Source organism: Pteropus vampyrus, unplaced genomic scaffold (genome assembly GCF_000151845.1).
Source record: "Pteropus vampyrus isolate Shadow unplaced genomic scaffold, Pvam_2.0 Scaffold82, whole genome shotgun sequence".
NCBI classification, from domain to species: Eukaryota; Metazoa; Chordata; class Mammalia; order Chiroptera; family Pteropodidae; genus Pteropus; species Pteropus vampyrus.
Window position 1 is genome coordinate 8,136,108 of NW_011888863.1, and position 16,068 is coordinate 8,152,175.

Consider the following 16,068-nt stretch of genomic DNA (forward strand, 5'->3'; position numbering starts at 1 on the left):
ACTATGTGCCAAAGACTCCAACATAACATTTCTATTTCCTCAGATAAATTCTAAATGGCAAATATATTTATGTTTTGAAACATTTTCTTAGCTAACTTCTAAAATATCATCTTACAATCAGTCTATTCAAATCTGACTTTAGTGAGTGAACTGGATTAGAAAATTTCTAACATAAGATACAGCATTCTTTTTCTATAAAATTTCCTTCTAGAGACTTGTTTTCAATATAATAAATACTTAGTAGTTCTCAAAATGCAAATTAGCACTTAAATGTTAATAATCCCTACTTTACAAACTATTAAGCTATTAAATACTCCTGACTCTAAATCTATAATCTGAGTAAAAATCAACCTTCCCTATGTTCCCTTCTCTTATTTAAACTAGCAAAGTTTATCTCAATTTCTATTATGTAAAACAGTTCATTAATCTTATGGCAAAAAGAATCATTATTTGCTCTACATTTTGAAGACATATGTGATAACAGACACAGAAAACAAACTCATCCTCTAGTTGTCCAGCATAACCTTATGAAATCTGTGCTAACACCGAAGCCTGTAAGTCCTCCCCCTGCAAAAAACCTATCGATTACTCAGTACCTGCTAATTAAAGATTACAAATACTTCTTAACTGTCTACAGTGGGTGATTTGAGCCATTCCCCAAGGACTGGTATTCATTCGAAGCAGGTAATTAATGTAAATTATTTAACTACATCAAGTGATAAATACCACAAAAATGTAAAACCTTAGTATTTGGGAGCGAGGAAATATAAAACGTGTACTTAGTCACAGATCGAATATGATTTATCCCTTTCTGTTTAATACTAGGCTCTCATATTTTATTTTCTCAATCGTTTTTTCCCTTTATTTCATCTGTGTTCTTACTGTAAACATTTTAACATCCTTTGGGAAGTGGACAAATATAAAGAAATAAAAATGCTTTCATAGGCCCATTTTTTCTTATATTTTGTAAACAAGAACTATTCACCCCTTACGATACTTGGCTTTAAGTTACTTACGTCAGTGTTCGGATGCACTTTGCTGAGTCTCTGATATCCCACACCTTAATATAAGATGTCGACACAGTGAAGACCAAACTTGTATAATTACAGTATTTTACAGATACGACGTTGTTGGGATGACCTCCCAGTGACATTATCTCTTGCCCTGTCACCAGATTCCATACTTTACAAGTACGATCTAAAACAAACAAATAAAAAAAGGGAAATACTGTCACTATAAACTAAATTAGGTTCTCTTAACAATAAAAATTATTTAAACAATTTCTCTTCCATGAGAAGGAAATGCAATAAGAAAACAGTAATTGTTCCATGAATCTGCCACAAGCATCCTGACTCCATCCCTGACCCTCTGCAGCAGGTTCAAGGGCAAAGTAGGTGTAAAGGATCAGATGAAACCCAGGAATATCTGCCATATGCATTATGTGATATTAAAATATAATTATATTAAAATTTACATACAGCAGACCTGGTAGTGCGAAAATTGCTTTTATAAAACACTTCTAAAAATCCTGTAAGATGCAGGACAATATTAAAATTTTTAAATATTCATATCAAAAGAATATTGCTTCAATTGCCCCGGAATTTAAAATGGCCATCTCAAATCAGCCTCTTCAAAACGTTCTGCTTTAATCATGTCCCTACCTCCTCACAACACACTACATGCATAAACACACACACTTTTCTTTTCCAGGGGTCACTGATGGATGGATTTTATTTTTGACCCAAAATATAATCATAAAAGTATTCTATTTTGCTTTTCTGACATGTTGACTATCTAATTATCTTGGAGAGATTAATTTAATTTGAATGATTAAAAAAGTATATTTTTACAGAGCAGAGCAGATTATTTTTAAATTGGGGAACTGCTTGCCATTATTTACAGTTCATAAGTTCTAGCAAATAAATTTTACTAGCTCCCCAAATTCCTATACGTGCTTCCTTCTTTCCTTTCAAGTTTCATTGTGCACCACCTCTCTTACATATATTCTGCTATTCAACTCAATTGGATTTGATTTCCAAACGTACCCCACTTCCACCTCCATGTCTCTGCTCATGTTCTGTAATCTTGATGGCCAATCCTTATCTGTCAATAACCAAACCATCCCATAAGGTTCATCCTAAGTGCCTCCTTATCAAAGCCCTCTTTATTTCTCACAGTTTGGCATAATCGCTCCCTTTTCTGAAACCCCAAAACTCTTAGTCTATAACTCTTCAAAGCAGTTATACTTGATTTCTAGTTACCTACAAGTGTACCAAAGAGAGCAGGTTCAGAGACAAGTAGACCTAGGTTTCCAATCCTGGCTCTTCTACTTACTAGCTAAGATTTTCTGGGAAATTTATTTAATTTATTGAATCCTCAGTTTCTTCATTTGTAAAATGAGGGTGCAACATGTATCTCATTGGGTTTGTAGTGAGATATAATTTGTAGAGTGTCTAGCATAGTCTCTGACATACAGTAAGTGCTCAAAAAATGGTTACTACCCATTTTATTTCCTTTACCACACTGTACCTTGCAATGGCCTTTTATAAATTTTTATACAAACTTCATTACCAAGCTTAGGGTCTTGCGTGTATTAGATGCTCAGTTATCAAAGGGAGATGTATTCTCTCAACATTCTATTTACATAACATCAACAGACGTTATACTTTCTTCATAACTATGCAGTAGTTTTATATTTTATATAATTCAGGGGTTGAACTAAATTATCCTCTCATATTTTTATGGGTCTTAAGTAGTTTGACTTTTTTTTTTTTAAAGCCTGTTAAAAAATGTAATTATTTTTTTTTTAATCTGTTAAATGACCTTATGAAAAACTACCGGCACCTTTTGATCCAGTGAAGAGGAGATCATCAGTAGAATCCACACAGAGCATGGCTTTTGTATGCCCTTCAGCTATATGAACACACTGCAGTGGAGAAGCTCTGATTCCTTTTGAAGCAGGGAATGGGTTGATTATGCCCCTGAGTTGGGGGGAAAAAATTTTACTTCAGTAGCAATATCACGATACCAATTTTATTTTTTATCTGACATTTTTTACTCTTTCTAAGTAATTAGTAATAAAATTCAGACTGCTCCCTTGTCTCTTTTTTAAGCAAAAGGACAAAGTGTGAAACAGCAATTGTAGTGATGGAGTACATCAATTAATTAGGCATCAGCTAGCAGCTGCATTCTACAAAAAGCAAAGCCTATGATACATTTGGATTTTCTTATTAGTAATTCCATCTCTTCGAAGTTTAATGAACCAATCTTGGGAGTTGTTTGTGTGTAGTAAATTCTGACAAATAAGAAAGTATAAATGACAGAACTGAAATATGTGACTCTATCCCACACTACAGCGGGGGATTTGAGCCATTCCCCAAGGACTGGTATTCATTCGAAGCAGGTAATTAATGTAAATTATTTAACTACATCAAGTGATAAATACCACAAAAATGTAAAACCTTAGTATTTGGGAGCGAGGAAATATAAAACGTGTACTTAGTCACAGATTGAATATGATTTATCCCTTTCTGTTTAATACTAGGCTCTCATATTTTATTTTCTCAATCGTTTTTTCCCTTTATTTCATCTGTGTTCTTACTGTAAACATTTTAACATCCTTTTGGAAGTGGACAAATATAAAGAAATAAAAATGCTTTCATAGGCCCATTTTTTCTTATATTTTGTAAACAAGAACTATTCACCCCTTACAATACTTGGCTTTAAGTTACTTACGTCAGTGTTCGGATGCACTTTGCTGAGTCTCTGATATCCCACACCTTAATATAAGATGTCGACACAGTGAAGACCAAACTTGTATAATTACAGTATTTTACAGATACGACGTTGTTGGGATGACCTCCCAGTGACATTATTTCTTGCCCTGTCACCAGATTCCATACTTTACAAGTACGATCTAAAACAAACAAATAAAAAAAGGGAAATACTGTCACTATAAACTAAATTAGGTTCTCTTAACAATAAAAATTATTTAAACAATTTCTCTTCCATGAGAAGGAAATGCGATAAGAAAACAGTAATTGTTCCATGAATCTGCCACAAGCATCCTGACTCCATCCCTGACCCTCTGCAGCAGGTTCAAGGGCAAAGTAGGTGTAAAGGATCAGATGAAACCCAGGAATATCTGCCATATGCATTATGTGATATTAAAATATAATTATATTAAAATTTACATACAGCAGACCTGGTAGTGCGAAAATTGCTTTTATAAAACACTTCTAAAAATCCTGTAAGATGCAGGACAATATTAAAATTTTTAAATATTCATATCAAAAGAATATTGCTTCAATTGCCCCGGAATTTAAAATGGCCATCTCAAATCAGCCTCTTCAAAACGTTCTGCTTTAATCATGTCCCTACCTCCTCACAACACACTACATGCATAAACACACACACTTTTCTTTTCCAGGGGTCACTGATGGATGGATTTTATTTTTGACCCAAAATATAATCATAAAAGTATTCTATTTTGCTTTTCTGACATGTTGACTATCTAATTATCTTGGAGAGATTAATTTAATTTGAATGATTAAAAAAGTATATTTTTACAGAGCAGAGCAGATTATTTTTAAATTGGGGAACTGCTTGCCATTATTTACAGTTCATAAGTTCTAGCAAATAAATTTTACTAGCTCCCCAAATTCCTATACGTGCTTCCTTCTTTCCTTTCAAGTTTCATTGTGCACCACCTCTCTTACATATATTCTGCTATTCAACTCAATTGGATTTGATTTCCAAACGTACCCCACTTCCACCTCCATGTCTCTGCTCATGTTCTGTAATCTTGATGGCCAATCCTTATCTGTCAATAACCAAACCATCCCATAAGGTTCATCCTAAGTGCCTCCTTATCAAAGCCCTCTTTATTTCTCACAGTTTGGCATAATCGCTCCCTTTTCTGAAACCCCAAAACTCTTAGTCTATAACTCTTCAAAGCAGTTATACTTGATTTCTAGTTACCTACAAGTGTACCAAAGAGAGCAGGTTCAGAGACAAGTAGACCTAGGTTTCCAATCCTGGCTCTTCTACTTACTAGCTAAGATTTTCTGGGAAATTTATTTAATTTATTGAATCCTCAGTTTCTTCATTTGTAAAATGAGGGTGCAACATGTATCTCATTGGGTTTGTAGTGAGATATAATTTGTAGAGTGTCTAGCATAGTCTCTGACATACAGTAAGTGCTCAAAAAATGGTTACTACCCATTTTATTTCCTTTACCACACTGTACCTTGCAATGGCCTTTTATAAATTTTTATACAAACTTCATTACCAAGCTTAGGGTCTTGCGTGTATTAGATGCTCAGTTATCAAAGGGAGATGTATTCTCTCAACATTCTATTTACATAACATCAACAGACGTTATACTTTCTTCATAACTATGCAGTAGTTTTATATTTTATATAATTCAGGGGTTGAACTAAATTATCCTCTCATATTTTTATGGGTCTTAAGTAGTTTGACTTTTTTTTTTTAAAGCCTGTTAAAAAATGTAATTATTTTTTTTTTAATCTGTTAAATGACCTTATGAAAAACTACCGGCACCTTTTGATCCAGTGAAGAGGAGATCATCAGTAGAATCCACACAGAGCATGGCTTTTGTATGCCCTTCAGCTATATGAACACACTGCAGTGGAGAAGCTCTGATTCCTTTTGAAGCAGGGAATGGGTTGATTATGCCCCTGAGTTGGGGGGAAAAAATTTTACTTCAGTAGCAATATCACGATACCAATTTTATTTTTTATCTGACATTTTTTACTCTTTCTAAGTAATTAGTAATAAAATTCAGACTGCTCCCTTGTCTCTTTTTTAAGCAAAAGGACAAAGTGTGAAACAGCAATTGTAGTGATGGAGTACATCAATTAATTAGGCATCAGCTAGCAGCTGCATTCTACAAAAAGCAAAGCCTATGATACATTTGGATTTTCTTATTAGTAATTCCATCTCTTCGAAGTTTAATGAACCAATCTTGGGAGTTGTTTGTGTGTAGTAAATTCTGACAAATAAGAAAGTATAAATGACAGAACTGAAATATGTGACTCTATCCCACACTGGAGTGTGACTCTATGTCAAAAAAGGACATTATTAAAAAAGTATAACACAGTCTACAGCCATGCCACCCTGAACAAGCCTGATCACGTCTGATCTCAGAAGCTAAGCAGGGTTGGGCCTGGTTAGTACTTGGATGGGAGACCACCTAAGAAGACCAGGTACTGTAGGCATAAAAAAAAAAAAAAAAGTATAATACAATACCATGTAAAATATTAAGAAAGCAAATTAAAAAAAAAAATTTTAAAGACAGGAATAATTGCATGGACAGAAATTCTAAAGGGAGAATGGCTCAAAAATATCCAAAACTTAAAGAAAAAATTCTAACAATCTCAAAGGAGACAAAAAGAAGAATGAGAATTTAAAAGAACAGTGAGGCTCTCTAGGGAACTTTCCCATGAGTTTAGTCTTTCTAGAGTTTCTGCTTTATGCTACTGAGCTATCACTAGGGAAATAGACAGATCATCAAAACACTATATCCTAAAAGAGTTTAAGACAGTATCTGAATTGAAATAATTGTGTTGGGAAGACTAAAGATAAGAATGAATTAACACATGATAAATATGTCATTCAGATGTACCTTTGCTCAGAACGGGAAGAAAAATTATGGTCAAATATGTCCATTACATAAGACAGATGGCATAATATTCAGACAAATACAGGTATAAAATCAAACTGTGTGTTTCTATCTTTTTGATGAAAGAGAACAATCTTCAAAATGCAAGGGACAGAAGTGATTAAGAAGAAATATGAACCAAGATAAGTTAGAGTTGACAATGGAGACTTATTCAGTGAGTTTAAGTAGTTCTGTTTTTAAAATCATTATATCGCAGGATTTTTAAGGTAGATGAGGGCAAAAATCACTGGAGTATCTCCATTGCTACTCTAAGGACATTAATAAAGGGGACAAAACATGTAGACCTAATTTTCCAAAAAGGAGGTAAAAAGTAGATTTCAGAAATTACAGATGAGTAAAATCAAATCATTATAAACACTTAAACGCTTATCAATAAGAGATAGCATGAGCTCACTAATCTCATGGAAGAAGTTCTTTGTAGAGTTAACAGACAACAAATTAGGGGAATATCATATTGTTAATATATGTTGATTCCGAAAAAGCCCATACACTAGGCCTCTTGAATGATATCCTTGTGGACATGATGGTAAGTATGAAACTGTTGTAGTTAGGCAATTCCATTAGTACTTGGAGTAACACCTAAAGAATCAATGGACCTGTCGATCTGGAAGTGGGTCTTCAAAATCTAGTCAATCTTTTTCTAGCCCTAAAGACAGAGATGGCATGTTTATTAAACTGATATATTAAAGAGCTGGCTGGCTATTGTGTTTATTGCCTAGAAAAATGACTGAAACAAAATTCATTTATTATAAGTATGCTCTTAGCACTAAAATGACCATTGAATAAAATTTAAACATAAAGTTTAAGTCAAAGATATAATAGAATGCTCCAGGTAGGAAAGGGGCTTAATAGTAGCCTAGATTTAAAAAGCTAAAGACATTCAGTTATTGAATACAAGATCAATGGACGAACAATTTATGGTTCCTCTCCCAACATTTTCAATGATTTGCTCAGTAGAAGTAAACATTTCAAGAGAAAGTAATAGAGCTACTATAGTGTGCCAAGGCCACATCTGGAATGGGGTTGAGTTCTAAGATGCCACATTTTAAGAACATTAAAAAATTAGAGACTTTTCAAAATAGTGGAAGCAGAATAAAGGATCTGTCGACTATATTATATAAGGAATAGATGATGAAACTAGACCTATTAATTTGATAAAAAGAACACTCATTGGAGAGGACACAATAGCACAGTTAAAGGGCTGGCTATTTAAAGAACTGTCACATACACACCAAAAGAGTTATTGGATTAATTCTGATATAGCTCAAAAGGGCTGACGAAAGACCAATGAATAGAAATTTAAAGGAGGTAAATTTAGGTTCAGAATTTTTTAAAAAGCAACTTTATTTTTAGGTTCTAGTTATAATGATTTGAAAAAGTAAAAGGAGTTCCTTACTACTAGAAACGATACCCGGAATTTTTATCACTACATATATAAGTTCAGTCTAATGCTATCATTTACATACATATGTCCATTTGAGATTCTTGAAATTAATGCTCAGTAATTTGTTTGTAATGTAAGAATTTAACCAGATTAAAACTGAAATCGTAGCAATAGCAACTGACTGTGCATTAGATCATATATTTTCAACATAATTTGATGGCTTCAGTTCATAGCTATGCAGGATTTCAAAATGTCATATTCAAACTTGTGAGGTTTTACTCCCATTACATCTCAAACAGAAAAAAAAATATGCATATTCCAACAAGCAGACTATAAAGAAAAAATGCATGTTAACAGTCTAAGAGCTGTTTTTAGTCAGCAATTAATGGCACAAGTCATCTTAAGAAAAAAATCAGAAGCCTCAATTATGTGATACTATGTCTCCAAAAGATTTCCTCCCTTCAGATTATCAGCTTTATCCTAAGAATTTAGTGAATGTTCCCCAATGACATCAAATCCAACACAATTCTCTCATTCAAGAGTTATGAAATGTTCCCCTGATGATATAACATCCAACACAATTCTGTCATGTCAAAAAGGTTGTGATGTTACAGAAGCATTCGGTAAATATTTGCCTCCAGTGACGTATGTGTGGCACAGCTACTGGAGAGCCTTTCTCTTATTCTTAAGTGTTTTAATACCATTGATTATTCACATACCTGAAGAAATATAATCTAAACATTAAATATAGCATTGTATTAATTAGATACTAAAACATGCTCTCAACTATTCAGAATATTAGGGATTATATATATATATGTATATACACACACATATATATATATATATATATATTATCTTACATCAAAGATAATGAAGAAAATATAGAAATTGGAAACATGCATCCATGGTACTTCTTTCTCTATTAGAATTAATCTATTCACATTCTGATATATAGAAATCAACTTTAAAACAGTTTCTTAAATGTTGCGAACTTGTACAACAGATCTGATCGGAAGAAACAAAATAAAACAAAACAAAAACAAAAACACTTATTATTGTTCCATCCAAACCAGTGAAGTCTTGTAATACTGTGAATGAGATTAATTTCTTTTCCCTCCCCCTGCCTACCTTCTGGAGGATCTACTGATGATCAGCAAAGGAGACACATGATAAGTGGGAAGTGGAAATAAGAGAGAGGAAGAGAGAGAAATTAAGGGTCCAAAGAAATCCATAACATGAAAAAAATGCAACATTATTATTTTAAAAGTAGCATCTATCAGTAAAAAAAAATTATTTTTTTTTAAAAAGGCTCTGCTGCACTCTATTTTTCTTTTCTTTTTTCCCCATCACAAAACTTGCCATAAACTTTTCATTTAAAATTGCTAAACAAACAAGAAAAAATACCATATTCACCTCCACACTCTAAGGTATTGGAAATACTTAATTGTTGAGGAGCAAACCTTCTTGAAATTAATATTCATAGAACTTAATTTCTTTTAAAGAAAAGATTTAGTTTACAGATAGAAAACAAATATCAAAAGATTTTATGATATACAAAAAAGTTTGGCACTGCTTTGTCTAAAATGTACACCACAAAAATATATTAAAATTAATATGTTTAAAATATTAGTGCATTTATATGGTTTACAAGTTACGCATGCAACAAAAATGAGACTCATTTACAGTACTAGAAAGGCATTTTAGAACATCATGAAATGCCAGAATATAGGAAAGATAGAAAGAAAGTACCTTTGTACCTCCGACAGAGAGGAATCACTTTCATCAGACCTACAGTGAAAGAGTTAGAATTATGAGGAGAAAGGATACAGATGTCAACAGGTAAAGACACAGATTGAACTGAAAATTAACAGTATGAATAATAGAAATATAGCAAACACTTCCTTTATGTCACCCTGCTTTTCTATTTGCACTGGATATCAGCAAATTCAATGCATAGTTAAATGGGGTAAAATATTTGATTCTTATGTTGTCTACAAATACTTTGGAAAAAAACTTTCTATCACCGATTCACAGAACCTATCTATCCTCACTCCTAAAATGTAGGCCCCGAAGAGGAGCAATATCAAGTAAGTAAAATACATCACTTCAAGATTCTTTCTATTTAATTAAGTAGTACCAGAAAAAATTTCCCATTTCAATAAGTATTAATGAATTTTATTCATCTTGATAATTACTTTAGATTTAGACGCTAATATGGAAGTTGCATAATTACATTATATGTTTGCAAGGAAAGCAAGTCACTCATAATTTAATAATATTTGATTTTAGCTTATCTCAGAAACATAGAGTTCTGAATAGGGAGTCCCTCAGTAATAGTTGGGGGACTTTATTGAGATTTTAAAACTAGGTGACCCACTCCTGTCAGCCCTACCCTAAAACCGCTGAGATGGGCAGTGAGTCTGGTTATGAAAATCTGTTTAGCTTGTATAATCAGCTTGGAAAGAATGAGGATAGAGTGAGTGCTGCTGTTGTGGAATGTAACCAGAAATAAAGTGTGAGATCTTCATCTAGTTGATGAAACATGCTAGTCTCAAAAAGAAGCCCAAAAGAAAGTTATTTAAAAAGTAGGTAAGTTTTAGAAATTGTAGAGTAGTCAGTTATTCTAAGTTTTAACTTATAGGGATGATGACACAGTCAAATTATTGGTAGCTCATAAAATATTTCAGCAAGAAATGTGGAACCATGATTCAACTGTTAAGATTATCAACTGTTAAGATTATTATGACAGAAAAATTTACAACTGTGAAGGCAAAGTAAACAAAATTTAGTAATTCTACTCTTTCTTCAATTAAATGAGAGGTATGGTTTAACAATGTCCGTCTTTTTTTCAATAACACATAACATTTATCTATCTAGGTAAATTTAAAGGACATGTTACCCACTGATTAAATTATATTAAAATCTAATTTAAAATTTTATCCATAAATGAAGTAGATTAAAAATTATTTCAAAATGATAGTGTTTCTCAAAGCCTAAAGAGCTATTTAGCATCATCTAAACATACCAGACATCTTAAACAGAATCCTATAAATTTCAGAAATTGTTGATCTATACAGAGAGATTATAGCATAGAAAACAAATAATTGGGGTGGGAGACTAGAAATCAAGTACATACATTACAATGTTATTATTCAAAATCAAACAGGTAAATCAGAGTTAACAAATACCTTATAGCAGCATTGTTAGTACTAAATTCTTGCAAGAGAGATTCTGGCTCAATGTGAGAATACTTTTTCACCTCAAATTTAATGAAAATAATGTTTTCCACATCCTTCCAACTTCTCTTCCCTGACCACATACCTTCACCCATAAAGGTACCCTTTTATTCCAAGAACACATTACTGAAGTTTCCTGGTGGATTTGTATAGATCAAATGATAATAACAGAACAATGATCTATCCACCAAATATAAAATAATTTGCCTCTTTTCAACTCAGGCTATCTGGATTAGAGGCTTTTGTGGGCTCATAAAAGCTGAAGAATATCAAGAAATTTAACTTCACGTATTCATAAAGATATTTCCGTTCTAATGTATTCGTAAAAGAAAGGGCAAGACAAGTGCTGAAAGTATAGCAATGTAAGCTACAACAGGGAATAATGTTCAGCAGGAAAATAATTCTCTGTAATTTTATCTATATGGTTCATTTTCTGTTGGAAAAACACGTAAAATATGGCAAGAGTTTACAAGTCAGAATCCATCTCCCACACAAAGGGATGGCTACATGTTTTCTACAGACTATTGAAAGATTCAGAATATTGTAATAAATAGTTGGGCTCTTTTCCATAATGACTTACTTATCCTGCTGAACTGATGTGTTTCCCTGAGAAACAGTAAGACGACTAAAAACATTCAGTTCGTTACGGGGCCGGCTTGGCGGGGAAGAAGGAGGTGAAAGACTAGCCTCTGAGGTTCCAGAATCTGAGCTACAAGAAAAAAAGAACATTAAATAGGTGATTTGAATTGGTTATGATTTGTTAGGAATGTTATATGAAACATGCTTTTTTTAAAAAAAGCTTTTAATTAGAGAATCCCTTTCTTCTTTACTTCCTTTATTCCTTCCTTCTTCCTTTTTTTGTAAGATAAAATGCACTGAATAACTTTTTTTTCCCCACTGACTTTTGTTACATTGGCCACAAGATGGCACTAAAGAAAAAGCTATATCTGCTGAAATCAAAAGTCAGGACAAATAAAGCAAGCAAATTTAAAATTATACGATTTGATAGCTGAGACCAAGTTGCTCATTTTACAGACAAAGAAACAGACCCAGAGAGTTAAAGAGTTATTTGCCTACTCAATTGAGTCATTCATTTATTTTTTTAATTATCTATTTGCTCCCTCCCCCATCTCCCCATTATTTTTGAGATATTTGATTCAGTAGAAACAAATTACATCTTTAAATACAGGAAGCAAAGATGATTAGAAGGATAATTTCCATGATATTCAAGTCAGCTGAATCGGCGGTCAAAGTAGAGATTGTGCATGCTGCCACAGGGGAGGAGGATGGCACAAGGTCTCCCACTTAGGTACAGGAAATTTACGAAAACTTCCTTTTATATTTATTTTTATGTTAAAGAAATTGGCACTGACACTCTCACTCAAGGCCATGTCAGAGATCTATCTGCAACATGCAGAGCATTAGGTGACTTGAGAGAGGAGTGAGTGTGCCACAGAGTAGAAGGGTGACAGTGGCTCTAACCCATTCATTCACCTTTCTGCATGTTGTGGTATCGCAATTTACAGATGCCCAGTTGAGTGAATCATCAGATTATATTGTGCATTGTGAAGTAAACTAATTCTCACAAAACAAATAGTTTTTAAAAGATTCCAGCAAAAAAAAAATTTGATGATAATACCAACTTAAACATAAAAGAAGGGCAAAAAATGGCACAACTCACACACATCCTCTTTTGTCAACCACTTTAAAGAGGAGAAGTCAATGTCAGTTTCATCAGATGACAGCCAAGATTAATTTCAAATTTATCTAGAAGACTATTTGAAGTACAGATTTAATAAGCCTCTCAGGTACATATTAACTCATAATAATATATACAAATGATTGAAAAATACATACGAGTACATGATTGGAAATAAGTGCTCAAATATTTTTACAAGTATGTGTGACCAAGAAATTTGAAGACCACTTAGCCAAGCCAGTAGCTGACTTGGTTAGTCAAATCAGTCATAACCACAGAGCCAGCCTAAATGTGGAAAATAATTTCCCTACTGTCCTTTAGAATCTAAGTGTAACAGGCATTTTATATAATCTAATAGATATAAAGCATGAGTAACTTACTGTTTTTGTTCCTTGGCCTTTGATTTTTCTGCTTTCTCATATGCCTTTCTCCTAGTTACAGGGGAAGGCTCTGGTAGTTTTTTTTCTGCTAGAGATGATTGTCTGGAACTAAAATAGAAAAGGGTTCTGTAACAATATAACTTTAAATATGTACATATAACTTTGTTTGGCAGATATTCAACCTAAAAATTTTAATAGATTAATAATTGGAACTTGAGAAAAATTACTTGAGAGCAAAAAATAAAACTAGGGTAGACAAATATTACATGAGTTATTTTTAGTTAATTGAAGCTGCTGCTTTCTTAGCAATATTTCTCAAGAATATTGAGAAATATCTTTACAGTTTTGCAAGAACTAAAATATTAATATGTCAGAATAAGAGAAACAATGAGATTTAATATTTAAGGCTGATTTTTGTGTATGGTGGTAATAGATTTTAATTAAAAAATAAATATTTGCTGTCCTTGCCCAGTTATGTTAATAAGAAAAAAAAATTCACCAAGTAAAAAGCAAGATCTCCAGAAAGTAAAAACTAAATATAATTAAACTTTGTGTGCCTAATTTTTCTAATCAGAGGAAATCAAATTTTAGAAATTCTGCATTATTTAAATCATAACATTCACTTGAGTAAATTATTTTACTTTATGCACTAAAAACCACACAGTAATGGCTTATTAAGAGTTACTGCACCAAGCGCATGATCAACTCTTTAATTTGTACAGAATTATACAAGCAGCTGAATTTATGAAAACTTGAAAATAAATCATGTGAAGAGAGTCCAAAAGATATTTTCTACCACCTGTCATAAAGTACACATTTTTAAAATGGAAAAAAAAAGGCAAAAAGAAGGTATTACCTTAATCTGGATTCCAGGCCATAGATTTAGTCTTGAAGTTCCAAAAGTCTCTATTCATCTGACAGACTAAATGCTGAACATATGCGGGCTCCTAAAATCTGCTCTCAGTTCTATATCACTACCTTCACCAAAAGCAGTTCTTCTATTGTCATCTTATCAAAAAAGCACTGAAGCCATAAGCTATACTGGTTAGCAATCTCTAACAGCAAATCCAATAGTTAATTACATAGGTCACTTCAAGCACATGCAAGAAAGTTGTGTCATCATTAAAATTAATTTTGGAATTAAAGGTTACAGATGGGCTTACTGAATGGAAGACAATGGAATATCTTCATAAAATTAAGAAAATTATGAAAAATAGATATTCAAGGGGTAAAGTTTGTTATATATTATTATTCGCAGAGTCGTATAGCGGATGCTACTTTCTCGGCAATGTTTCCTAATGCTGTGATGTATTCATCCCATAAATCATTTGTTAGATCGTATGTGAGGGTGAGTTTGAAAAATATCATTAAAGATTTTTCCCAGTGATTAAATGGTCTAATTTTAATGTAACTTTCAAAACACACATAAACACACAATGTACATACACACACTGGTCTGTATAGGGAAATCTTTCTTTGTCCTCGAGATAATAATTTAAAAAGTTCTAAATAAGATTTGTTTTGAACAGAATAAGTTTTGTTCAGTTTATCGTAGATGAGAGAGAATGTCTCCTCCTTCAAATCTTTAACAATACCAATTGAAATACTTTGTGCATACACTCATGTCAGACATGTCATGTGCTTCAAGGCAAAGAATTAGGAAAGCCCAAAAGGTATTAAGTTTGTAATTCATATTTCTCTTTTTTTTAAAGGGTCAGCAAAGGTTTACTATGCTGACCAGGCTCTTAGAACCAAGACTTACATAATTCAGAACAAATTTAAGAGTTTTTAAAGCTTCAGTTTTATATAATTGTTTTATAGGTATAACTTTAACCTAATTTATGTGTTTCTAAAAAATTTTATCTGTAATTCATAACTCAGTCTTCATGAAAAATATAACCCTATAAGAATGACCCTAAAACTGAGAAACGAGACAATGCAATTCAACAGTGAACATCTCATCTCGAAGGATTTCAAATGCCCCAAAAATTAGGTACGATGATACCTAACAGAAATCACTTTGAAAACCAGAGATCTTAATTACATAATCTTTTAAAAAATAGAAATAGGAAATTAGTAACATGCATATTAAGAAAAGAAAAAAGAAAAGAAAAGCCAAAAGAAAGGAAGTTAGTGTAGCAGGGCCAGACTTACATGCTGCCTATCTTAGAAGGGAAGCCAGATGGGGGAGGGAGTTCTTTTTCCCTAGCAGAAGTACCACTTGTCTCTGTATTCATTCCAATTTCTTGCCCTTCTGCAACAGGCGTAAGAGGGCCAGGCAAGGAGGCATCTCCTGTACTAGTTTCTGAAGCTAGTTCACTGCTATCTGCATACAGCAATTCCATTTGAGTGGTGGTTCTCCTTCGGGCCTAGTCAGAGAATGGAAGGAAAAGCAATCAGGAGCAAACTTTTGCAGAGAAGATGATTAGGAAATAGAGATTTAATATTAGTTTGAAATGGGTAAAAACATTTAGCGTGTCTTTTCCTAGCAAGTGTGTCAAACATAGCATGTAAGATAGTGACAAGCCAGAGCTATAGCCAGATGAGACCTTCACAGGCCATAATAATAGCCAACACTTGTATTGTACTTTGTGTATGCCAGGCATTGTTCTAAACACTTTATTATATTAGCATGTACTATCATTATCCTAATTCACAAATGA

General features: G+C 32.9%; 1 protein-coding gene and 1 non-coding gene across 2 annotated transcripts in view; one reads left to right on the top strand and one right to left on the bottom strand.

The window, feature by feature from the left end:
• The window catches only part of KIF21A (kinesin family member 21A), a 137,991-nt gene that overhangs the window by 10,954 nt on the left and 110,969 nt on the right, over nucleotides 1-16,068 (bottom strand). Inside the window, exons 26-32 of the mRNA XM_023532407.1 lie at nucleotides 15,560-15,774; nucleotides 13,406-13,513; nucleotides 11,907-12,035; nucleotides 9,840-9,878; nucleotides 9,219-9,230; nucleotides 5,563-5,699; nucleotides 3,736-3,916 (exon numbers count right to left, since the gene is read on the bottom strand). Of these exons, the coding sequence (XP_023388175.1) occupies nucleotides 3,736-3,916; nucleotides 5,563-5,699; nucleotides 9,219-9,230; nucleotides 9,840-9,878; nucleotides 11,907-12,035; nucleotides 13,406-13,513; nucleotides 15,560-15,774 (821 nt within the window). The remainder of the gene's footprint in view (nucleotides 1-3,735; nucleotides 3,917-5,562; nucleotides 5,700-9,218; nucleotides 9,231-9,839; nucleotides 9,879-11,906; nucleotides 12,036-13,405; nucleotides 13,514-15,559; nucleotides 15,775-16,068) is intronic.
• On the top strand, nucleotides 6,121-6,239 carry LOC111741884. The gene has a single exon (XR_002781115.1). It is a non-coding gene; the product is annotated as a 5S ribosomal RNA (ribosomal RNA).